The 25,884-nt window shown below is 40.0% G+C and overlaps 1 protein-coding gene across 1 annotated transcript in view; it reads left to right on the forward strand.

Annotated features, from left to right (window-relative positions):
• The window catches only part of Il12rb2 (interleukin 12 receptor subunit beta 2), an 80,779-nt gene that overhangs the window by 29,484 nt on the left and 25,411 nt on the right, over positions 1–25,884 (forward strand). Inside the window, exon 8 of the mRNA XM_085840547.1 lies at positions 9,029–9,108. Within this exon, the coding sequence (XP_085696673.1) occupies positions 9,029–9,108 (80 nt within the window). The remainder of the gene's footprint in view (positions 1–9,028; positions 9,109–25,884) is intronic.

The raw sequence follows: 25,884 nt of genomic DNA on the forward strand, positions 1-25,884 counted from the left end.
CAAGGTGGATGGCCTTTCAGTCTCTGCTCCATTTTTTTGTTCCTGCATTTCCTGTTGACAGGGAAAATTCTGGCCTAAAAATTTTGAGATGTGCAGGTGGCCCCATCCCTCAACTGGAGGCCATACCTATCTACTGGGGGTGGTCTCTTCAGGTTCTGTCTCTCCTCTGTTGGGTATTTCAGCTAATGTAATCCACATTGGGTCCTGGAGGTGTCTCACATCACTGGCATCTGGGACTTTCTAGGGGTTCCCCATGTTCCCCATCCCCCACTGCTACATATTTCTATTCATTCTCCTGGCCCTCTGGAATTCTCTTCTGTCTCTTCCCATACCTGACCTTGCCACCCATTTCCTCCCCCAAACCCCCCACTGCCCTCTCCCACCCAGGTTCCTCCCTCCCTCTACCTCCTGTGATTATTTTGTTCCCCCTTCTAAGTTGGGATTGAAGCATTCACACTTCGGCCTTGCTTCTTGTTAAGCTTCATATGGTCTGTGAATTGCATTCTGATCTTTGGGCTAATATGCTCTTATCAATAAGTACACTACTATGTATGTCCTTTTGGGTCTGGGTTACCTCACTCAGGATGATATTTTCTAGTTCCATTCATTTGCCTGTAAAATTCATGAAGTTGTCATTTTTAATAGCTAAGTAGTATTCCATTGTGTAAATGTACCACAATTTCTATCCATTGAGGAACATCTGGGTTGTTTCCAGCTTCTGCCTACTATAAATAAAGCTGCTATGAACATAGTAGATCACATTTCCTTGTTATTTGTAGGATCATCTTTGGGGTATATGCCCAGTAGTAGTATAGCTGGACCTTCTCTGTAGAATTTTTGGGGTCACTTATGTATAATATCATATCATCCGTAAATACTGAAACTTTGAGTTCCTTCCTCAAAATGTGTATCTTTTTTACCTCCTTTTGTTGTCTAATTGCTCTAGTTAGAACTTTGAATACTAAGTCATTAGATATGCACTCACTGATAAGTGGATATTAGTCCAGAAACTTAGAATACCCAAGATACAATTTGCAAAACACAAGAAAATCAAGAAGAGGGAAGACCAATGGATGGATACTTCATTCCTCCTTAGAACAGGGAACAAAATACCCATGAAAGGAGTTACAAAGACAAAGTTTAGAGCTAAGATGAAAGGATGGACTATCCAGAGACTACCCCACCTGGGGATCTATCCCATAATCAGCCACCAAACCCAGACACTATTGCATATGCCAGAAAGATTTTGCTGAAGGGACCCTTTTATAGCTGTCTCATATGAGGCTAGGCCAGTGCCTGGCAAATACAGAAGTGGATGCTTACAGTCATCTATAAGATGGAACACAGGGCCCCCAGTGGAGAAGCTAGAGAAAGCACCCAAGGAGCTGAAGGGGTCTGCAACCCTATAGGTGGAACAACAATATGAACTAACCAGTACCCCAGAGCTCATGTCTCTAGCTGCATATGTAACAGAAGATGGCCTAGTCAGCCATCACTGGGAGGAAAGGTCCCTGGGTATTGCAAACTTTATATGCCCCAGTACAGGAGAATGCCAGGGCCAAGAAGGGGGAGTGGGTGGGTAGGGGAGCAGGGCAGAGGGAGGGTATAGGGAACTTTCGGGATAGCATTTGAAATGTATATAAAGAAAGTACCAAATAAATAAACTTTGAATGCTATATTGAATAAGTAGGAGAAGAGTGGGCAACTTTGTCTTGTCTTGATTTTAGTGGAATTGCTTCAAGTTTCTCTCCATTTAATTTGATATTAGCACTTCATTTGCTATATATTGATTTTATTGTGTTTAGGGACAAGCCTTGAATTCCTGATCTCTCCAAGACTTTTAACATGAAGTGGTGTTGTATTTTATCAAAGGCTTTTTCTGCATCTAGTAAGATTATCATGGGTTTTTTTTTTCCTTTGAGTTTTTTATATAGTGGATTACTTTGATGTATTTCCATATATTGAACCATCTCTGCCTCCGAGAGATGAAGCCTACTTGATCATGGTGAAGGATTATTTTGATGTGTTCTTGGATTCAGTTTTTGAGAATTTTATTGAGTATTCTTGCATTGATATTCATAAGCAAATTTGGTCTTAAGTTCTCTTTCTTTGTTGGGTCTTTGTGTGGTTTAGGTACCAGTGTAACTGTGGCTTCACAGAACAAATTAAGTAGTGTTCCTTCTGTTTCTGTTTTGTGGAATAGTTTGAAAAGTATTTGGTATTGGGTCTTCTTTGAAGATCTGAGAGAATTCTGCTCTAAAACCATCTGGCCCTAGGCTATTGGGGGGGGGGGACTTTTAATGACTGCTTCTATTTCCTTAGAGGTTGTGGGACTGTTTAGATGGTTTATCTGATCCTGATTTAACTTTGGTACCTGGTATCTGTCCATTTAATCCAGGTTTTCCAGTTTTGTTGAGTATAGCCTTTTGTAGTAGGATCTGATGGCTTTTTGAATTTCCTCAGTTTCTGTTGTTATGTCTTCCTTTTCATCTCTGATTTTGTTAAAACTAAACAAACTGTTTCTGTGCCCCTTAGTTGGTCTAACAGTTTAGCTATCTTGTTGATATTCCCAAAGAACCAGCTCTTAGTTTTGTTGATCTTGGTATAGTTCTCATTTCTAATTGGTTGATTTCAGTCATGAGTTTGATTATTTCCTGCTGTCTCCTCCTTTTAGGTGCATTTCCTTCTATTTGTTCTAGAGCTTTCAGATGTGCTGTTTAGTTGCTAGTGTAGGATCTCTCCAATTTCTTTATGAAGGCCCTTGCTGCTATGAGTTTTCCTCTTAGCACTGCTTTCATTGTGTCCCCTAAGTTTGGGTATACTGTGCCTTCATTTTTTATTGAATTCTAGAAAGTCTTTAATTTCTTTCTTTATTTCTTCCCTGACCAAGTTATCATTGAGTAGTTCCATTTCCATGTGTATGTGGGCTTTCTGTTGTTTTTGTTGTTATTGAAGAACAGCCTTAGTCCATAGTGATCTGATAGAATGCATAGAATTATTTCAATCTTCTTGTATCTGTTGAGTCTTGTTTTGCGTCCAATTTTAAGGTCAATTTGGAGAAGGTACCATGAAGTGCTGAGAAGAAGATATATTCTTTTGATTTAGAGTGAAATGTTCTGTAGATATCTGTTTAATCCATTTGTTTCCTAACTTCTGTTAGTTTCAATGTGTCTCTGTTTAGTTTTTGTTTCAATGAACTGTCCATTGGTGAGAGTGAGGTTTTTTAATCTCCCACTATTATTTTGTAAGGTTCAATGTGTGTTTTGAGCTTTAGTCAAGTTTCTTTTACAAATGTGGGTACTCTTGAATTTGGGGCACAGATGTTCAGAATTGAAAGTTCATCTTGGTGAATTTTTCCTTTGATGAATATGAAGTGTCCTTCCCCATCTCTTTTGATAGCTTTTGGTTAAAAGTCTATTTTTTTGAATATTAGAATGTCTACTCCAGCTTGTTTCTTGGGACCATTTGCTTAAAAACATGTTTTTCCAGCCTTTTCCTCTGAGGTACTGTCTGTCTTTGTCACTGAGGTGTGTTTTCATGTATGCAGCCAAATGTTGAGTCCTGTTTACATATCCAGTCTGTTACCCTATATCTTTTTATTGGTAAATTAAGCCCATCAGTGTTGAGAGATATTAAAGTCCAATGATTGTTAGTTCCTGTTATTTTTGCTAATAGAGGTCATAATGTTTGAGTGGTTCTCTTCTTTTTGGTTTGTTGTGAGAAGATTAATTTCTTGCTTTTCCTTGGGTTGGAGTTTTTCTTTTATTATCTTCTGCAGGGCTGGATTAGTGGGAAAATATATTTAAATTTGGTTTTGTCATGTAATATCTAGGATTCTCTATCTGTGCTGGTTGAGAGTTTTGCTAGGTATGGTAGCCTGGGCTGGCATTTGTGTTCTCTTTGGGTCTGCATGTTATCTGTACAAGATCTTCAGGCTTTTAGAGTTTCTGTTGAGAAGTTTGATGTAATTCTGATAGGTCTGCCTTTTTTTATTGCTCTTTTTAAATTTAATTTTATTTGTAATTCATTTTTTACACTCCATATTCCATTCCCCACCCCTCCCCACCCACCCTCTGACTGCTCCACATCCCATACATCCTCCTCACACCTCTGTCTCCATGTGGATGCACCCAAACCCCACTCCACCTGATTTCTAAACTCTCTGGGGCCTCCAGTTTCTTGAGGGTTAGATGCATCATCTCTGAATGAAAACAGAACTGGAAGTCTACTGTATGTGTGTTGGGGACCTCATATAAGCTGGTGAATGCTGTCTGTTTGGTGGTTCAGTGTTTGAAAGATCTCAGGGGTCCATACTAATTAAGATTGCTGGTCATCCTACAGAATTGCCCTCCTCCTCAGCTTCTTTCAGCCTTCCCTAACTCAACAACAGGGCTCAGCTGCTTCTGTCCATTGGTTGGGTGCAAATAATTACATCTGACTCTTTAAGCTGCTTGTTGGGTCTTTCAGAGGGCAGTCATGATAGATCCCTTTTTGTGAGTGTTTCATAGCCCCTGTAATAGTGTCAGGCCTTGGGACCTCCCCTTGAGCTGGATCCCACTTTGGGCCTGTCACTGGACCTTCTTTTCCTCCGGCTCCTCTCCATTTCCATCCCTGTAACTCTTTCAGACAGAAACAGTTATAGGTCAGAGGTGTGACTGTGGGATGGCAACCCAATCCCTCACTTGATGTCCTGTCTTCCTGCTGGAAGTGGCTCTATAAGTTGCCTCTCCCTACTGTCGGGCATTTCATCAAAGGTTCTTCCCTGAGTCCTGGGAGTCTCTCACATCGCAGGTCTAGACCTGCCTTTATATGTTATTTGGCCTTTTCCTCTTACTGCTTTTAATATTATTCTTTTTTCTGTGCTTTTAGTGTTTTGATTATTATGTGACAGGAGGAATTTCTTTTCTAGTCCAATCTATTTGGTCTTATGTAGGCTTCTTAAATACAGTTCATGGCTATCTCTTTCTTTAGGGTAAGGAAGTTTTCTTCTATGATTTTTTTGAAGATGTTTTCTGGCCCTTTGATTTGGGAATCTTCACTCTCTTCTGTACATGTTATTCTTAGGTCTGGTCTTTACATTGAGTCCTGAATTTCCTGGATGTTTTGAGTTAGAAGCTTTTTGCACTTTGTATTTTCTTTGACTGTTGTGTCTATATCTTCTATGGTATCTTCTACACCTGAGATTCTCTCTTCTATCTCTTATATTCTGTTGGTGATGCTTGCATATGTAACTCCTGATCTCTTTCCTAGGTTTTCCATCTCCAGGGGTGCCTTACTTTGTGATTTCTTTATTGTTTCTATTTCCATTTTTTAGATCCTGGGTGGTTTTTTCAATTCCTTCACCTGTTTGATTGTGTTTTCCTGTATTTCTTTAAGGTATTTATGTGTTTTCTCTTTAAGGGTTTCTACCTGTTTACCTTCGTGTTCTCCTGTATTTCTTTAAGAAAGGTATTTATGTCCTCCTTAAGGTCCTCTATCATCTTCATGAGATGGGATTTTTAGGTCAGAATCTTGCTTTTCAGGTGTGTTAGGGTATCCAGGGCTTGTTGTGGTGGGAGAACTGAGTTCTGATGATGCCAAGTGCCATTGGTTTTTGTTGCTTATGTTCTTGTGCTTGCCTCTCACTTTCTGGTTATCACTGGTGTTAATTGACCTTGTTTTCTCAGTCTGGAGCCTGTCCCTCCCAGGAGCCTGATTATGATGGATCTCCTTGAGTAAAGCTGTCACTGGGTATGGTGTGGGCAGGGGGAACTGGAGCACCCGATCTGCCCCTGGGCACAGTTGCAGAACAGAAGGACAATGTGTCTCCTGCAGAGCAGATAGGTCCTGTACCCTTTGGGCTCCATGGTAGTCCCAGTTAGGCCTGGTATTAGGGCAGGTAGTCTCATCTGTGAGCCTGGTTGTGACAGACCTCCTAGGAGTCAAGCTGTCTGTGGGGGTCTTTTGTTTGGTTTGGTTTTTTGGGTTTTGGGGTTTTTTTGATGGGGTGAGGGGAGACTGTAGCACACGATCTGTCTCAAACCAGAAGGAAGATGTGTAGGAGATGGTACTTTTTCCAGTAATTGAGTTATGAATATGGAACCTTCATGTATGAGATCCTTGCCCTCACAAGAAGAAAAAAAATATCTGTCTCCTACTCCACCACTTCCTGTTTGAGGGTTCAGCAAAAAGGCTACCACACCAAGCAGGCATCAGATCTGACAGAGCCTGGATCTTCACTCTCAGCCTCTAGAACCATATAATGGGTGTGTATTGTTCAAACCATCCATTCTACACTTGGTTCTTGGGGGTGGGGTCTTTGTTTGGTTGGTTTGGTTTGGTTTGGTTTGGTTTGGTTGTTTTTAAGAGCCGTCTGACTTAAGGTGCTTTGTCTTGGATTTACAGCCTTCAAGGTCTTGCAGTGAGGAAAAGAGATATTGCCTCATTGTTGTTGTTGTTGTTGTTTTATCTCTTGTACTGTCTTTCTCTTCTCGGTCTCATCTGTAATCTCATTGCAAGTAAGGCAACAATATTAGCACTTCCAGATCCAACACTTGTCTCAAATACTGTCACATTGCCAATATGTTCTTAGCCTTGTCATTGCTTCCCATTGGTAGCTCTGTCCTGAACTGTGCATTTCTCATCCATGTGGCTCTAAACAACATCTAGCTTTCCTTGTTTGAGCTTTATGTAATTTACTTTCTCTGTATATCCTACAACCCACACTTCCCATCAGTACCCTAACAATTCCTTCATTGTAGGATGGATGAATAAGCACGAGAAAACTAGAATGCTTTGTTCCTTCACCATTTTCTCACATGTAATGTCTCCAGAAAAATAAAAAAAAGCAACATCCGCTTGACTCGGGATGCTATGAAATGCAATGATATGAGAGCAGAGAAGTGACCTTTAGACCTGGTGACTTGGACAGCCACACAATCAATGTATATGGAGGAAGGGATTTCACACACCATGGTCTGGGAGTAAATATGAAATGAGGGAGTGAAGACAGCAACAATGTCTACCTCTTTTCCAAAAGTTCAATGAAAGACAGAGATGCGGGGCAGTAGCTGGGAAGTATTTGGTATTAAGAAACTCACAGGGTTTTTTTGTTTTGTTTTGTTTTGTTTTTTGTTTTTTGTTGTTTTTCTCTTAGATATCAGACACAATCCAGCTTATATGAAAAACTATGACAAGAGTCCCAGGGAGGGGCCATGGGTGATCCAGGGAAGGCAATCTGAGTCCTGTACAGAAAGAGAACACCACTAAAGCTTTACTTATACTTGTTCTTGAGTTTGTGGAGGGGACATAAGTGCAGAATTTGATTCCTAGTCTATAATAATCTGTTAGGTGCTGGATCTTTAGTAAGCAATCCAGTGAGTAATGCCTTCAAATTTGTTGCCAATATGTAATTAGATGAAGGCCTTACTGCTGGGAACAAGTCAACTGATTTTGACATGGAACACACCCAGTCCTAATTACACGGTCAGTGCCTGGACTGTGGAATTTGTGGAATTTGTTCAACACAGCAAACTGCAATGGGAAAAACAGGCTCTTCGGTGATAACAAGAGTGGTCTCTTTTCTCAGCTTTGCCAGTTATCAGCTTTGAGTCTTGTTCATCTGGTTTTGCCAACTTCCTCATCCACAAGTGTGCAGAAGGTCTTATCATGTGAGACATCTGTATCAGAAGAGGGCTCAATGAGAACATGTGCATGATAGTGGCCAAACTTTACCTTGTACTTTAGATTGGTTAGTGTCAGTTGCCTGTACTGTTTAATTTTTTGCACCTGGACTATCAGATCTGTGTCACCCTTTCAAGCCCTGAAGAATGAAGAGCATTTCAGAATCCTTTATGAAAATTTTTCTCATCTTGCAGTTCTCACTGCAAGGGCTTACGGTACACCTAGTGGGAAGAGAAGGGGAAGAAAAAAAACTTTAAGTAAAAACACAAGTAGATGATTAAGAGGAGAGGGAGAGAGGAAGAGAGGATGAGGAGGATATGTGGGAGAGAGGGAAGGAAGAAAGGGGGGAGGAAGAGAGGTGGGGTGGGAGTTACAAAGGAAGAGAACAGTCACAGAAGAGGCCCAGAGGCCTGCCTGATGGGGGAATGCACCTATTACCTATCTGTTCTGGTTGAGAGAAACATTATTCCAGAAGGAAAGCCAGTGTTGCCTCACCTCAAACACACTGCAAGTTTCACTGTGAAGGAAGTTGGGTTGGAGCAATAGCAGCTGAGTTCAGTGGTTGTACTGACTGTACTCCTAGCTAGCAAATCTATCAAGTAGGAGAGAACAAATGCATACATGTGCACACTTGTTTGTGTGTGTGTGTGTGTGCGCGCGCGCATGCTCATAAACACACACACACACAGCACAGGGTTGATATTCTATCACTTTTTAAAATGTGTCTGCCTTTCTCAAGTTCATTAATACTATATTCAGCCATTGTCTTAGAGCATCAAGTTCAGCTTGTGTTTTGACATCAAATACATAGCATTGCCTGGTTTGCTCATTCATTACTGAGCAATGTTTACTACATCCTAGATACTGTCCTAGGTACTGTGACTTTTAAGGTAAATAAGATGTGCCTTCCCTCCAAGTATATCACACCAAGTAACTGCTCTTCACTCTAAATTTCAAACTGGGGTGAAGATAAATCTTGCCATTTTTCTTTGTGTTTTATGTCCTTATCATATCTTGATTTTATTTATATCCTTATTTTCCCACATTCCAATTAAAAAAAGAGAAAGATAACCACATATACCTTGATTTTTTTAACTTCAGTACCTTACAATGAAACGTGGATTAACATATTTTAAAGGTAAATTAGGAAATAACTTTTCTTCTCAATATTTTTAATTTTTTTCTTTTCAAAGTACCCATCTTTTTTTTTAACTTTTGTGCCAAAAGTATACATGTTTGCTTTTGAGTAAAAGAAAACAGAAATTAGTCTATAATAATTTCCAGAATTTTTTGTTGACTTTTAAAGGTTTTTCTATTATGTACATATTTATGTGAAAATCTGTTTTTCACCTCTTACTCTTGTTAGAGCCTGTTGGGATATTAGACATCTGGTACATGAAGCAAGACATCGACTATGACAGACAGCAGATCTCTCTTTTCTGGAAGGTAAGCTTTCAATGTGAAATTCAAGGAGACTATTAACTTAAGCGAGTCTGAGAGCATGTCCTTATGCTTCCACTGTGATTTTGAAATAGCACGCTGGGAACACATGTGCTCAGACAATTCCATGATACCTGCTCTAATGTCCTCAGCACTCACCCCACCTCTGTGCCCAGCATTTCTTCCTCTAAATTATACCTTCCCCTTTAGCACCACTCTTTCAAAACTGTGCTCAGCAGAGACTTTCCATCCTGTTGAGTCATCCTTGGGAAATAAAAGATGAGAAAGTTGTGGGTGTGGATGTTCAGGAATTTTTCCCACAGCTATTGAAAGAGCAAAGATTTTAAGTAGTCAAAAATAACCTAAATGGTATTGGAAAGCAATCGCTGCTCAGAGGTAAAACAGGAACAACAGAACACAGGAGGATCCTGCCTTTCTTATGAAGAATCAAAGCTGCACCTGAGCTGAAAGCCACCATTACCACCTCATTTAACTCTTATGAGCCCAGTGGGTTAGGCATTAGATATTCAGCTACCAGATGAAATGCCAAGTGTCGTGGGAAGGCAGAGCATGACTAGCTAGGGTCATCCAGACATTAGAGATGAGGACTTGAGAGCCTCTCTAAAACTTTATCTGCTGCTTGATGAGTCATCTTTGTTGAGTCAAAATACAGTTTGAACTCAGCTTTGACCTGCATATCGACAGTGCAAGGTTTCCAGGTGAGGTATCCTATACTTGATTTCGCAAAGTTCCTTCCCAGCTCTCCCTACCACACACACACAGAGTGCGTCTGTCTGATACAAGAGAATCTATTAAAAAATAACTTGTTGCATCATGACCAAGCCTTTCACTTTGAAATTATCAATGCAGTTCAAACTGAAGCTGCTTTCAAGAACAGTGCTCAAAGTAAGCTATGCAGAGAGAGTCATAACTTGTGAATGAAAACTCCAGATTGGGTGCTGTTCAATGATACCCAGATGATACCACACTGGGAAGAGGGCTAGAGGATGTGCATATGAGTGTCTTATTCAAGGTTTCTAGTGCTGCACAAACATCATGACCAAGAAGCAAGTAAGGGAGTAAAGGGTTTATTCAGCTTACATTTCCACGTTGCTGTTTTATCACCAAAGGAAGTCAGGACTGGAACTCAAGCAGGTCAGGAAGCAGGAGCTTGTGCAGAGAGCATGGAAGGATGTTACTTACCGGCTTGCTTCCCCTGGCTTGCTCAGCTTACTTTCCTATAGAACCCAAGACTACCAGCCCAGAGATGGTACCACCCAAAAGGGGCCCTCCCCACTTGGTCACTAATTGAGAAAACGCCCCACAGCTGGATCTCATGGAGGTATTTCCCCAAATGAAGCTCCTTTTTCTGTGATAGCTCCAGCCTGTGTCAAATTGACACACAAAACCAGCCAATACAATGAGTTTTCTTCTTTAACAACACAGATACCCACCATAACTGCAAAGAGGAGTACCAAGGAAGTCCAAAGTAGAACTACACTAGCCTGTGAAGACAGTTACAGAGTTGTTATTCTTGAATGAAAGGAAATGTGAAATTGTTCTTACACTTTCTTTGGTAGGGTATTTACCTTAGAGGAATAAGTAGGTGTTGAGTGGGTGCAGCCCCTGCAGGAACTGAGTATGTATGGGTGCAGGTATAAGTGTACTCATATGTATATCTGTGGGTGGGTGTGTTATGAGATTGTTTCATGAATGTGTGAATGTGTTTGTATGTACATAAAGGATAAGTGTATACATAGGAGTTTGTATGTATAAGATAGCAATCCTGTGAGAATGTAGATAGGAATGGTGTGTGAGTGAATGAGTGAGTGAATGAGTGAGGATGTGAGAGGGTAAGTTTATATATGTGTCCAGAGGATGGTCTAAAGTGTGTGGATATGTGCCTGTATGGATGTGTGCCTGTGTGAATGTGTGTCTATGTGAGTGTGTGCCTGTGTGTGTGCCTGTGTGGATGTGTGCCTGTGTGGACACTAAGATGAGAAAGACTTCACTTCTTCATTAAGTTTCCACAGTTCATCACTTTCTCATGTCTCAGTTTCTCCTGAAGACTCCATTTCTTTCAAAAAAAATCTTGTACTTGGTAATTTTTTAAATTTATTAATATCACATGTGTGCACATGCACAGACATGTTCATGAAAGTCAGAAGACTTGGTAGAATCAGTTCTCCTCTTCCACCATCTGGGTCACAGGGTTCTAACTCAGGTCCTCAGCCATGGGGCTAGTGCCTTTTCCTGCTTATGGGCCCAATATCCTGTAAGTTTTTAGCCATAGCTATTTTTAAAAGTGTTATCAATCATGAAGCCCAAGTGTTTGATATAATCTAAGAAATATAAGAAATGCAGTACAGAAGAAATGCTACAATACAAGATCTGTGACAGGCTCTGCAGCATGGCCCCTTTACCAGGGGCATCCTGCCAGCCTCTGCCTACTGGCCAAGGTTCCATGCCATTTGCTCTGCTTGGATACCTGCTTAAACCTATGACTCCCACGTGCCTTTCTCCCAGGATAACACACCATGCATCCTTTAAAGGGAAGTTACCTTCAACGTGTGGGTTTATATGAGGACTGAAAGAAATTTGGCAATGTGTTAAAAATCACATTAGCCTTTATACTTGTCTCTTGATTTCTTCAGTCTTGACAAAGCACTCATGTTTGAGGCCCATTGATGTGGAATCGCAGTGTCTGTGTCCAAATGAATCTCATGAACTCATTCATTGTGCCATTCAAACAAGCATAGCTTTTCAGAGCTTTACACTTGCTGCCTGGTAGGATGTAGAAGCCGTACCCTGGCCTTGAATCCTAAAGCTCACAGGCCAGCAGGGAAGCAGACATAGACACAGGGTGACAAGGATGCATGCCTAGGAAGAGTTCAAGAGTAAACCAAGAGATTCTGGTCAATCACCCAATAGATCCGGAATAAATAATAAGAAACCGTGGAGGGATGTCACAGCCACTGAGGCTAGAGCTAGACCCAGAATCATGAGTTCCCCAGGACAGGGGTGAGAGAACACTTGTTGGGAGACCTAGAACTGAAACTTCATTATGAAAAGTATGACCTTAATGAACCACTGTTCTGTATAAATGAAAGACAAGCCACTGATAAGAACCATGTGTGGGCTTTAAAATGTTCTTCTAGCCATACTTAACTTGTTTTGACTTGAGTTTTAGTTTCAGGGGGATTATGTTGTTGTTTGGTTGTTTGTTGTTTAAGACAGGGCTTCAGGTTGACCTTGAACGCTCTCTAGTGTCTAGGGTGGCTTAGAACCTGAAGCGATCGACCTGCCGCAGGTTTTGAAACACTGAAATTACAGACCTTCTCAAAATAACGACAGCAAACAAACAAAAATCAACAACAAGAGCAATGGTGAAATGTTGATTTTACTGCAGGGTTCCATGCTCTCCTCTTTCCTTTCCAGTCCTTGCCCTCTCAGTTACCAACACAACATTTCCAAGGATATTTACCTTGGAAAGAAAAGGTTGCTCTTCCCCAGTTGCTAACTACACATTATTCCAGCTAAAAGGTAAGGGGTTCTGATTAGAGAGCAGAAAGTGGCCAAGGACGAAAATGATGCCATTGAGGGCAGAGAGTTACCAAACTAGAAAGCAGAAACAGAAGAGAAAATAGTTCTATTTCATAAAAGGTTCCCATACTTTATAGCATTTCTAGCTGCAAAGCAAGATAGAAATCATGACACCAGGCAATGGCCATGAGATTACATTCTTGAGTCAATCAGCTCAGAAGCACCTTGGGTATAGCTCATATAAATGCTAGCTGGTCCAGCTAAGAGTCTATCTTCTAGTATAAAGAAATCTGTACTACCTAGTTCAAGTTCTCTGTTTCTCTGTCATGTGATGTGTGTGTGTGCGCACATGTGTATGGGTCTGTGTGTGTATTTCTATGTTTATATATCTGTGGTATATATATGTGTAAGTAATGTGTGTGTGTGTGTGTGTGTGTGCTGTCGGTGTGTGTGTGTGTGTGTGCTGTCTGTGTGTTATAAGTTTTTAGTTTATTTTGACCATTTCATATACATATACAATATAGTTATTTAATGTCATATATGCACACAATGTATTTTGCCAAGATTCACACCCATTATCCTCTGTTGCCTACCTCCAGCCCCCAACACACACACACACACACACACACACACACACACACACACTAAACTCCTTGTTTCTTCCTAACTAGCTCTGCTCACACTTTCAGGTCTTTGTTCATGTGTGTGTGACCCACTGAGTTCAACTAAGCTGGTATACACAAGCATGGTAGAGTGTTATTTACTGGAGGCTGTGCAATTTGCAGTGGCTACACCACTGAGGAAAATGACTCCCTGCCATAGCAACCCACTAAAGAAGCTCCTTGGGAGCCGGGTGTGGTGGTGCACGCCTTTAATCCCAGCACTTGGGAGGCAGAGGCAGGTGGATTTCTGAGTTTGAAGCCAGCCTGGTCTACAGAGTGAGTTCCAGGACAGCCAGGGCTATACAGAGAAACCCTGTCTCGAAAAAAACAAACAAACAAACAAAAAGACCAGAAGCTCCTCAAGGAGGCGTAAGCACTCACGAGTCTCCCCTATCCTGGATGGGATGCTGACAGACTTAATCTTGCACATGTCTTGTTCAGGTAACCACGGCTACTGTGATTTTATAATCTCAGTTACCAAAAGACAGTGTTTTACAACATCCTTCGTCTTCCCAACTCACTGGGCATTGAAGGGAATGATAGAGATGCCCCGTTTGAGTCTGAGCACTCAACAGTCACTTATTCTTAGCCTTGTTGCCAGTTATGGGTGTTTGCCTTAACCATGCCCACTTCCCTTCTGCTAAAGAGCAGTACTGGCCTATGGGTAGAAATAGAAATACTGGGAAGGCATTTTGACAGTGTGTCCATTTAAGAAACAATGGGTACATTCCCTGTGTGTTCTCCCCAACCACTGGCTTTTGGCCAGTTTATATACTGGATATGGATTCTCTCCTAAAAACAGGCCTCAACTCCAAACAGGAAGTTATTACTTGATATCTTGCCCTCCAACAGATGGAAGAGTGCTATACTCTTCCATCAGTGAGTACATTTGCCTCACAGGAGCCACATCAGGGTAAGACTGTTGATGACATTCCCCTAGTGGCCTGAATTGTGTCTTCTGGGACTGGGAACATTAGATAACAGAGGAGAAGATTCCATCTTGATTTCACTGTGCCCTACCACCGAAGTATGTGTTGTCTTCAACAATACCTTCAACAATTCAACAATGGTGATATCTTACAATCTAGTTCTAGTGGGCAACCAAGCAAAATAGTAATAGCCTGAATTGGTTTAGGGGGACCTCTCGACCTCCCTGACCTTTCTAATTCAAAGAAAGACGTCCCACACATGGCACTGAGATTTTCATTTAATATCATTTGGCTTCTGATGCAGCATTATCCACTCACCATTCAAATTATTTTATTTTTACCTCTATAAATCATACTGTAGTTAGTTTATAATGTCCTATGTTTCTGTATATTTTTCATGCATCCTTAGTTTTAGTTTACCATCCATTCTATCATTTTCTTTTCCCATCTCTCCACCCTATCCCTGTTTAGACTCCCTTGCTCAGTATTCCTATCTCAATCTTCATATCATATGAATTATACTATTCCCTAATTAAAGCCTCTTACCTCCACCCTCAGGCCTCTGCATGACCCTTTTCTTGCATCTGGGCCTTGGCAGATTCCCATTCCAGCTTAAATACTGAAATAAAAAAGAAATCAAACTTGGAATCCACATACAAAAAAAAAAAAAATACATGAGATGTTTGTCTTTCTGGGTCTGGATTATTTATTTCACTTAGTATATTTTCCAACCCCATTCATTTTTTCCTTCAATTATAATATTCTTTGCAGCTAAGGAATTTTCCATTTGTGTGTGTGTGTGTGTGTGTTATGCACATCACATATTCACCATCCATTCATTTGTTGATGAACATCTAGGCTAATTCCAAGTGTCTCTGCTATAAGGTAGACACGTTGAGCACATGTCTAGGAGTGATCCAGCTGAGTCAAAGGCAGCTTTACTGCAGCTCTATGGGAAAAGCCCCATACTGATTTCCATAGTGACTGTCCCAGTTTACTCTCCTGTGGCTCCTGGCACTCTCCAAACAGCAGTGACTAAAGAAGTCCCCTTGCCCCACATTCTCACTAGCAATTGTTGTTCTCTGTTTTCTTGATAAGAGCCATTGTGTCAGTGGTGAAGTAGAATCTCAAATCTACTTTTAGAATCTAAATCTAGTTTTAGTCTGCAGTTCCCTGATGGCTAAGGATGTTGAACATTTTTTTAAATATGTATTAGCCCCCTGCTCAGTTCCATAGCTCATTTTGTGAATGTTTTTATGATGTTTAGATTTTATTTACTTGTTTGTATGTGTATTTGTTTGTTTGTTTGTATTAGCTCTCTTTGTACCCTCTGTCAGATGTGTAGCTGGCAAAAATTTTCTCCTGTCCACCCCCGTTGATGCTTAATTTACAGTTTCCTTTGCTATACAGAAGCGTTTTAATTTTATAAGATTCAATTTGTCAGTTCTAGTGTACTCCTCAATTTCTTTCTTCCATGTTTTAAGAGTTTTCATTTGTAAAGGTCTATTGTTTCCTTCCTTAAATTTATTCCAAGATGAGTTTGTGGGGTTTTATCTATTTTGTTTCTGAAGCTGTTATGAGTGGATTAATTTCCTGATTTTTTTTCTCAGAATGATTCCCATTAGTATATAGGAAGATGCCTTAGTTAGTGTTTTACTGCTACGAAGAGATACCATAATCAAGACAAGTCTTATAAAGAGAAACATTTAATTGGGGCTGGCTTACAGTTTCAGAGGTTCAGTCCATTATCATGGCAGGAAGGATGGAAGCATGCAGGTAGACATGGTGCTGGAGGAGCTGAGAGTTCTACATCTTGATCTGCAGGCAGCAGGGAGGAAACAGTCTTCCTCGGGCAGCCAGGAGGAAGCTCTTCCAGACTAGGAGGAGCTTAAGCACTAGGAGACCTCAAAGCCCACCCCCACACTGAAACACTTCCTCCACCAAGGCCACACTTTCTAATAGTGCCACACCCCATAGGCCAAGCCCTCAAATACATGAGTCTATGGGGGGCAAACCTATATAAACCACCATAGAAGGGTACTGATTTTCATATTTATTCTGTATCCAGCCACCTTATTGAAAATGTTTATCAGCTCCAGGGGTTTTTCTTGTAGACTCTTTATCTTATGTACTGAACTATATTATCTGCAAATAGAGAATTTTGAATTCTTCCTTTCCTACTTGTATTTACTTTCCTTTCCTTCTCTTGTCTATTACTCCAGCTATAACTTAAAAATGCCTGTGCTCATGATCTTAATAGGATTGCATATGCAACCTTTGTCAGGTTGAACTTTTTTTCTCTATCTCAATATTCTCCAGAATTTTAAATGCTTTTTCAGCATCTATGGCAGTGATCATGTAATTTCTTTCCTTTACATGTGTTGAACAATCCTTGCACCACTGGTATAAAGTCAATTTGGTCATGACTAATGACATTTTTGTTGTGTTCTGTTTAAAAATATTAGAGAGATAATATTAGAGAGATGGCTCAGCGGTTAAAAGCACTGACTGCTCTTCCAAAGGTCCTGAGTTCAAATCCCAGCAACCATATGGTGGCTCACAACCATCCGTAATGAGATCCGATGCCTTCTTCTGCTGTGTCTGAAGACAGCCACAGTGTACTTATAATAAGTAGATCTTTAAAAAATAAGATAAAATAAAAATATTTTGTTGAGGATGTTTACGTTTATGTTCATCAGAGAGATTGCTCTACAGTTGTCATATACGTTTCTTTTGTTGTTTTGTCTTTACCTGCATTTGCTATTAAAATAAACTGGCTTTGTAGTTTAGGATCTTCCTTTCCCTCTCATTTTACAAAATAATTTTTAAAAGTATTGGTGGTAGTTCTTCTTTAAAAGCCTTGTAGAATTCTACAGTGAGTCCATATGGACCTGGATCTTTTTTTAATTATGGCTCCATTTTCATTGTTTGTTACAGATCTGTTAAAATTAGTTCTCTTATCTTGGTTTAAGTTTTGTAGTTCGTAGACATCTAGAAAGTTATCTATTTTCCTTTTTTTCCCAATCTAGTGGAATGTAGCTTTTAAAGGTATAGCTTTATGATTTTCTGCATTTCGTTGGTATTTCCTGCAATGTCTTCTTTTATTCTCTAATCCTATTATTTGAGGCCATCCTCTGCTCCTTATGCGGCTGGAGCAATGGGTTCCTCCATGTGTATTCCTTGGTTGGTGGTTTAGTCCCTGGAAGATCATGAAGATCATGGGGGAGGGGTGTCTGGTTGGTTGATATTGTTATTCTTCCTATGGGGTTACAAACCCCTTCATCTCCTTCAGTCCTTTCTCTAACTCCTCCATTGGGGATTCCATGCTCAGTACAATGGTTGTCTGAGAGCATCTGCCTCTGTACTTGTCAGGCTGTGGCAGAGTCTCTCAGAGACAGCTGTATCAGGCTCCTGTCAGCATGCACTTCTTGGCATCTACAATAGTGTCTGGGTGTGGTGACTGTATATGGGATCTTTCCCCAGGTGGGGCAGTCTCTGGATGGCATTTCCATCTGTCTCCCCACTTTGTCTCTATAGTTCCTCCTGTATTTTGTTCCCCCTTCTAAACAGGGACATAACAACAGAAACCGAGGAAATTCTTATATTCTTTCTACACCCTCTTCTGCAGTGTTTTCTGAGTCCTGGATATGCATCTGATATAGATGTCCCCGTTAGAGTTGAATACGCAAGAGTAACTTGTTTTCAGTACTTTAGCTGCTGACCACTGCAGAGAGATACTTCTCTAGACAAGTTTTAGTCAGCACTAATCTGTGTTTAAATATTTAGAAGCTAGTTTAACAGCATGTCCATTGAGAAAGACAGCAATAGTGGGTCTCTCTAGGGCCTTTGGTCGCCTCAACCATGGGCTTCTGTCCAGGTTCACAGTATCAGGCATACATTCCCTACTGTGTAACAGGGATCAAATCTCATCCCCAAGTGGCTGGTTGCCCCATAACCTTCAAGTCACTGTTTCACCAGTGGACATGTCATCCCAACATGTCTTGTAGCATGCAGGCTTTTCTTCACAGCTGCATGCACAGCACCTTCCAACACTATGAACATTGGTCAACAGGGAACACATTTTCAAGTCAGTTCCAGTTTGATTTCTCTATGTCCTATAAGCAAAGTGTTTCATTTCTTACCATTTAATTCTGGTGAGCAACCAAGAACAATAGCAATGTCAATAGCCTGTGTTGTTTGGGGAGAGTTATTTGGGGGAACTTCTATCCAATAACTCATGGGGAAATACCCTGTACCTGGCACTGAGATTTTTATTTAATAAATATCTTCTATGGAAACATTGCCACCCAGGCAGGGCACCTGTGTTCAAGGTCCTTTTTTCAAAAAATGTCATATTTTTTAATTAGCCTACAAAGTAGTGGGTTTTTATGGGAGTTTTTCATACATCCTTAGTTCAAGTTAACCCACACAAACTCCCTTCCTTCCCCTGTTCCTCTTTAATTGTTTGTTAGATTTTTAGGTAGGGTCTCTCTATGTAGCCTTGGCTAGCCTATAACTCACTATATAGACCAGCTGGTCTCAAACTCACAGAGTCCTGCCTGCCTCTCCCTCCAGAATGCTGGCATTAAAGATGTTTGACATTATATCATACCCAATGTTGAGTTTCTTGGGTTCATTGTAGATTCAAGATATAAATCTCTTGTCTGATGTATGAATAGTGAACATTATATGGGCTACATTCTCACTTGTTTGACAGCTGCACAGAGCTTTTTAATTTCCTGAAAACCCAATTATCCGCCATTTACCATATCTTCTACACAACTGGAGTCTTACTCATAAAATCGTATTCTCTCCTTTGGCATTTTCAGAGATTTGGGTCTTGAGGTCCTTGATCCATTTAGTGTCAATTTTTGTATAAGGTGAGGCAGTAACTTAGGGTTCTTTTTCTTTTGCACATAGATATCCAATTTTCCTATACCCATTGTTGAAGAAGCTTTCTTTTCCCAATATGTATGTATTTTTTGGCATCTTGATCAAAATTTAGGTGATTTTAGTTACATGGACTTGGAACTTGTACCTAGGTCCTCTATTCTTTTTCTTTTACAAAATATTTTTATTTTTTATTATGTGTATGTGTGTGTGTGTGTTTATGGATGTGTGTGTTCATGTGTGTGTACATCAAGACTGTAATGAATGCTCAGAAAGGCTAGAAGAGAGCTTCAGAGCCTGTGGCTTGAAGGGAAATGGCCCCTACAGGCTCATTGGGAGTGGCACTATTAGGAGATGTGCTCTTGTTGAAGTGGGTGTGGCTTTGTTGGAGGATATGTATCACTAAGAATGAGCTTCCCCGGTCCAATGTGACATTTTAGTCTTCCTGGCTCCTTCTCAAATACAATGTCTGCCTGCATGCTAGCGTGCTTCCCAACAAAAATGGACTAAACAAGAATGGACTAAACCTCTAAACTATAAACTAGCCCCAATTATACGATTTCCTTTATAAGAGTTGCTGTGGTCATGGCATCTCTTCACAGCAATAGAAACCCTAAGACACATCCCCTGGAGCTGAAGTTACAGGTGGTCTTGAACCATCCATATACATGATAGAAACAGAACTTGGGTCTTCCACAAGAGTAGTGTGTGCTATTATCTACTGAGTCATTTTGCCAGGCCTCTGGATCCTCTATTCTATTCTGTTTATTTGCATGTCTGTTTTTGCACCAACACCATGTTCTTTTTATCACAGTGGCTCCATAAACTACGTTGAAATCATATTGGGCGATGCCTTGAGCAGGATTCATGTTGCTCAGGATTGTTTGGCTCTGTAAGGTCTCTTGTTTAATTTCATAGGAATTTCAAGATTTGTTTTTTCCATTTCTGTGAAGAATGCAACTGGAATTTTTGATGGGATTGCACTGAATCTTTAGGTTGCTTTTGGTAAAATGTCCATTTTTACAATATTGGTTTGTCTGATCCACGAGCATGGGAAGCCTACTGTCCTTTTCAATTTCTTTCTTAAGTGTTTTAAAGTTTTCATTATAAAGAGAGTGAGAGAGCTTGGTGGGTGAAAGTGCCTACTGTCAAGCCTGATGGCTTTAGTTTTATCCTTGGGGCCACATGTTGAAGGAAAGAACTGACTCTCACAAGTTGGGCACTAGCCACCATACATAAACTATGTATACTCACCTATAATACACAAGCTAATGAATACACAATAAGTAAAATGTAATTTAAAAAGTTAAAGTTTTTACATTCTTAGTTTATTCTTTTACTTATTGTGAGATTATTCCCCTGGGGTTTTTTTTGTTTTGTTTTTTGTTTTTTGTTTTTTGTTTTTTGTTTGTTTGTTTGTTTGTTTGTTTGTTTTTTCGGTTTGCCCATCATTGATACATAGGAAAGCTAATGACTTTTGTGTGTTCCTTTTGTATCTGGCCAATTTCATGAGAGTTTATTAGTTCTAAATGTTTTCTGATAGAATTTTTAGGGTCTCATACATACAATCAGACAATCTACAAATAGATATACTTTAATTTCTCACTTTACTATTTGTACTCCTTTTATTTTCTTCTCTTGTTGTTTCTTTCTAGGCTTAGACTTTTCAAGATCTACTTTAATAATGGTTCTTAAATGCTTCAATCTCCCTTATAGCCCACTAACCAAAGGTAGGGGAGAGGAAAGATTAATAGAAGACAGGAGATGTGGAACTGTTTAGAATTAGTTCTTTGGGGCAATTCCACACATGAGTCAGTAGTGGCAGTCCAGTCCAGTCAGCAAACACCAAACATGTATAAGTAGTAACAGCTTAATCCAGACAAAAACTTTGAGGCTCTGCCAAATAAGCACTAGTCCCTGGAAGCAGCAAGAAGCAGCCAGAATAATACAAGAAGTTCTTTGGCATTTTTTTCTCTATGAAGTCACAACAAGTAACCAGCAAAGCATTACAAGGTAAATCAATGCAAGAGTGTCGTTCACTGCCTGAGGGATTCTACTTATACGCTTTCTGAACATCACATGTCCTCTCAAGTGTCTGCCTCAGCAAAACATTCTTTCATAAGACAGCTTCCAGAAAAACATCACATGACACAACCGAGTCTCCAAAGAAACCAGAAATTTCCACTTTGTTTTAGCTAATATTCTAACACTATATTAAATATGAGTGGATTAAGTAGATATGCTTGCCTTGTTTGCATCTATCTCACTTTAAATATAATGTCAGCTGTGGATGTGTCTTATATATACCCTGTATTGTGTAAGACATTTTTCTTCCATTTCAAATTTCTTCAGAGCTTTTAACAGAAAGGATGCTGTCTTTTGTCAAAAGCCTTTCCTGCCTTTATTGGGATGACTGTGGTTTCTGTCCTCAAGCCCTTTTATATAATTTATAACATTTACTAGGTTTTGTTTACTGAGCAATTTCCGAATCTCTGGAATAAATGCTACTTGACCAAGGTAAATGATCATTTTTATACGTTCTTGAATTTGGTTTGCAACACAGTGTTTCTTTGTATTGTGTTTTTTATTCATTTTTATTTTATTAACTTTAGCACTACTACAAATTATTTCTTCCTGATTATTACTTTTAGGTTTGGCTTGTTTTTGCTTTTCCAAATCCTTAAGATTTATTTTTAAATTATTCATTTTAATTTCTTTGATTTGTTTTTAATGTAGGCATTTAAAACTACAAAGTTCCCTCTTAGGACTGCATTCATTTTATTTCATACACTTTAGTATGCTGTAATTTTATGTTCATTTGAGTCTATAACTTTTAAATTTCCTTCTAAATTTTTTTGCCTTAAGTATTCATCATTCAAGAGTGTGTTGTTTAATCTCTATGAGTTTATATTTTTTCTGTAGTTTTTCTTGCTGCCGATCCCTAGTTTTAAACCACAGTGTAAGACAGAATGCAAGAAGCTATTTCAATTGTCTCGTCTTTATTGAGGCTTCCTTTCCACGTGATCCAATATGTGATCTATTTTAGATAGTTTTACGGTTGCTTAGACAAAAGACTATTTTGTCCTGTTGAGGTGGAGTGTCTATAGATGTCTGTCCGGTACATTTGACCTATGATGTCATTTAATTCCAGTGTCCCTCTAATTGTTGTTGTTTTTGTTGTTGGCATGACTTATCTTTGGGTGACAGTCCGGTATTGAAATCATTTCCTATTGCTGTGTCATGGTTAATCTGTGACTTTGCATCTAATAAGAGTTGTTTTTTGAAATCGAATGCGCCTCTGTTCAGTCCTCAGATGCTTAGAATTCTCGTGTCCCTTGTTGGATTGTCTCCTCCTCAATCAGTATGAAGTGATTTTCATCTCTTCTGACTAAATTTGGTTTGAAGTCTATATTGTCAGATGTCACAGTAGCAGGACCTGTTTGTTTCTTGGTTCCATTTGCTTGGATACCACTTTCTTCCTCTCACCAGCCTTAGGAGGGCTCCTGTTTTCTAATCCAATCTTCTAGTCTGTGTCTGTTGATTGAGATATTGAGACCATTAAAATTCAGGGTACTGAAAGCTGTAAATTAATTCTCATCATGCGGTGGTTGTGCAGTGCTCAGTGTTCTTAGTCCTTATGTACAGAACAACTGTTAGCATCATTTATCCCACCTCCTGGAGCCTCCTGAATATGTTTATTCCTCTTTCAACTATAATCTTCCTTCCAATATCCTCTGTTGAGCTGACCTAATGCTCATAAATTCCTTAGCTTGCTTTTTTTATGGGGAGCTTTTCTTTTTCCTTTAATTATGACAGTTTTGTCCGGTATAGGTAGTCTTGGGTTGGCATCTGTGATCTTCCATAGCTTGAATATATCTTCCCAAGTGTTTTGGGCTTTTTGTTATTTTGTTTTCCAAGGCAGGGTTTCTGTGTAGTCCTGGCTGTCCTAGAACTCGATCTGTAGACTAACAGAGATCTGCCTGCCTCTGCCTCCAGAGTGAAGGAATTAAAGGCATGCATTACCACTGCCTGGCTTGTGTTTCTGGCTTTTAAAGTTTCTATATTTGCTACGCCTTTGACATGGCTTTCGTCTCTTTCTTCTATCCCCAAAGTACATATATTGACCATTTGAAAGTGTCACAAAGATTATGTTTTTAAAATTTTGCCACTTGAGCTGAAGAGATGGCTCAGTGTTTTTAAGAATACTTGTTGTGGGCTGGTGAGATGGCTCAGCAGGTAAGAGCACCCGACTGCTCTTCCAAAGGTCCTTAGTTCAAATCCCAGCAACCACATGGTGGCTCACAACCATCCTTAACAAGATCTGACTCCCTCTTCTGGTGTGTCTGAAGACAGCTGCAGTGTACTTACATGTAATGAATAAATAAATCTTTAAAAAAAAAAAAAAGAACCATTTAAAAAAAAAAAAAGAATACTTGTTGCTCTTGCAGAGCACCGGTTCAGTTCCCAGCACCCACATGCCCCCATCTGCAAACACAGTTTTAGGAGATCCATGCCTGCTCTGACCTCCCTGGGTATTAGACATGCATATGATATACATAGTGTACATACATGCATGCAAACAAATGCTCATAATAAATAAATCTTATAAATAAAATGTAATCAATTTCCTGAATTAAATGATACAGTCTTATAGCTTCTCTCAAGTATTTTGTGGTCTACATGGCCCATTCCATGGGTGAGGTTTTTCCACTGAGATTTTTCTTATTATTTGACTTAGTTAATATTTCACTTCTATTCATTTCAGGTTGCTTTTTGCTCAGTACTTCTATTTCTTTATTGAACTTATTTTTGTATCCTGAATTGACTTCTTTATTTTATTCAAGTTGTTTATACAAACAAATTCTCTTGGGCTTCATTTAGGAGTTATTCCTGTCCTCTCCAAATTCATTTCTGGGATTTACTTATGTCCTCTTTGAATTCCTTGAACACATTTATAGTTCTGTGGACTACTTTCTCTAGGGGCCATCACTGCGGGTGTGGCAATTCTGAGAGGCAGCATAGTGTCTTGGTTTTTGTGTTGTTTGCCTTTTTGAGTTGAGATTTACACATCTGGAGATAGTCCACTGGTTGATTTTTGGTTTGAGTGTCTAGACCACCTATATTGAGAGATTATTTGTATCTATGCCTTGGCATTAATGTACCTTAGCTGGTTTGGAGTCAGCTATGAGATGCCTGAAGTTCATCCATGGGAACACTCAGTACTGGTGGGTGGTAGGGTAGCAGAGGTGGTATCAGCTTGGCTACAGGGTGCACAACCTCTAACCTCACAAGTAGATAAGCTATACCAGCTGACAAGCGAGATGCCTCAGGAGTGGGAGTGTGGCATCTGACCTCATGAGCCAGCATTCAATGTGATCCTGTAGTACCAAAGAGAAAGAGTGCCAGAGTCAGCTGAGCTACTAGCCTTTGACCTAAGGAGCTGATGGGATCTCTGTGCAGTACTGTGGTAGCCAGGTGGTAGAGCATCAGGATCATTAGGAGTTCTGGCCTTTGATCTGATAAGCAAGTTGACTCTATGACAGCTGAGGATGAGGTACTAGTATTAGCAGGAGTGTCAGTCTCTGATCTGAAAAGTGATCAGCAGAAGTGATCTCCATGTGTCGCCTGGACGGGGGTGAAATTCTGGATCAGCAGGAGCACTGGCCAGTGACCAGACAAGCAGATAGGTTCTCTATATGGCTGGGGTTTGGAGTTCTGGGTCACTAAGGGTGCTGGTTGCTGACCTGAGGAATCATTCTGTGGCAGTTGAGGGATATGCCAGGGGTAGCAATGACCTAATTAGAAAGCAGGACTCTCTATGTGACTCTGTTGCAGCTAAATAGTGGTGGATCTCATGTGTTCTTGAGCAAGGTGTTTAAGCTCTTGGTACATACTTTCATTATGAGTTAACTTAAGATAATACTAATGTACAGGACACGAGACTATCATGAAGATTCACAAGGTAATTAGAGAAAGTCAGAGCAGCATTCCTGTGATGTGGCAAGCTTTGTTCAAACCCATGAGGATGTCAGGTGAGCTGATAGCCTGCAAGGGAGGGAGAACACACACATCGAAGATTGCCGTAGAGTGATGCTTAACATTTTAAATCAAAATTAGAATAAGACTGTGATGCACCTACAGTCCTGACTACTAAAAACACTGATTCAGGGCAATCAGTGAGCCTAGGAACTTAAGGCTCTCCTGGGCAACACAGTGAACCCTCATCTCAGTAAGGCAACCCAACAGCATGACTGCTTCCTATTTCTCCTCTTTGTACTAGGGTTGCTGAATATAAGTTATGAATTCCAAAATGAAGGTACTCAAGTTTGTGTGGGGTTTTGTTTTGTTTTGTGTTTGTTGTTGCTGCTGTTGCTTCTATATTTATTTATTTGAGGTTGTATGCATGTGCCATTCATAGTGTGGATGCCTGTTCTCTCCTTCCACCATGTGGGTGTCAGAAATTGAACTCAAATCATCAGGCATACTAGCAAATACCTCTTTAACCACTGAGCAATCCTGCCAACCCAATATTCAGTTTTCAACTCACAAATTCTATGTACTTTGTATATAGCCCTAACATCAGTAGAAATTTCACAGAGGGCCAAAGGAGAAGCCAAGAGTTGTTGTTATTATCCTTATTTTGAAAGTAGGGCTATTCTGTCTCAAAGTGATGAAAAGGAACTCTGTGTGGCAGATGTTACACAGAGAAGTGAGAAAATCAAAGGTCCTCCTACTAAGCATCGAGGCTGGGGATACAG

The sequence above is a fragment of the Mus caroli genome, unplaced genomic scaffold (genome assembly GCF_978045245.1).
Source record: "Mus caroli unplaced genomic scaffold, Mus_caroli_1 scaffold_7, whole genome shotgun sequence".
Lineage (NCBI taxonomy): Eukaryota > Metazoa > Chordata > Mammalia > Rodentia > Muridae > Mus > Mus caroli.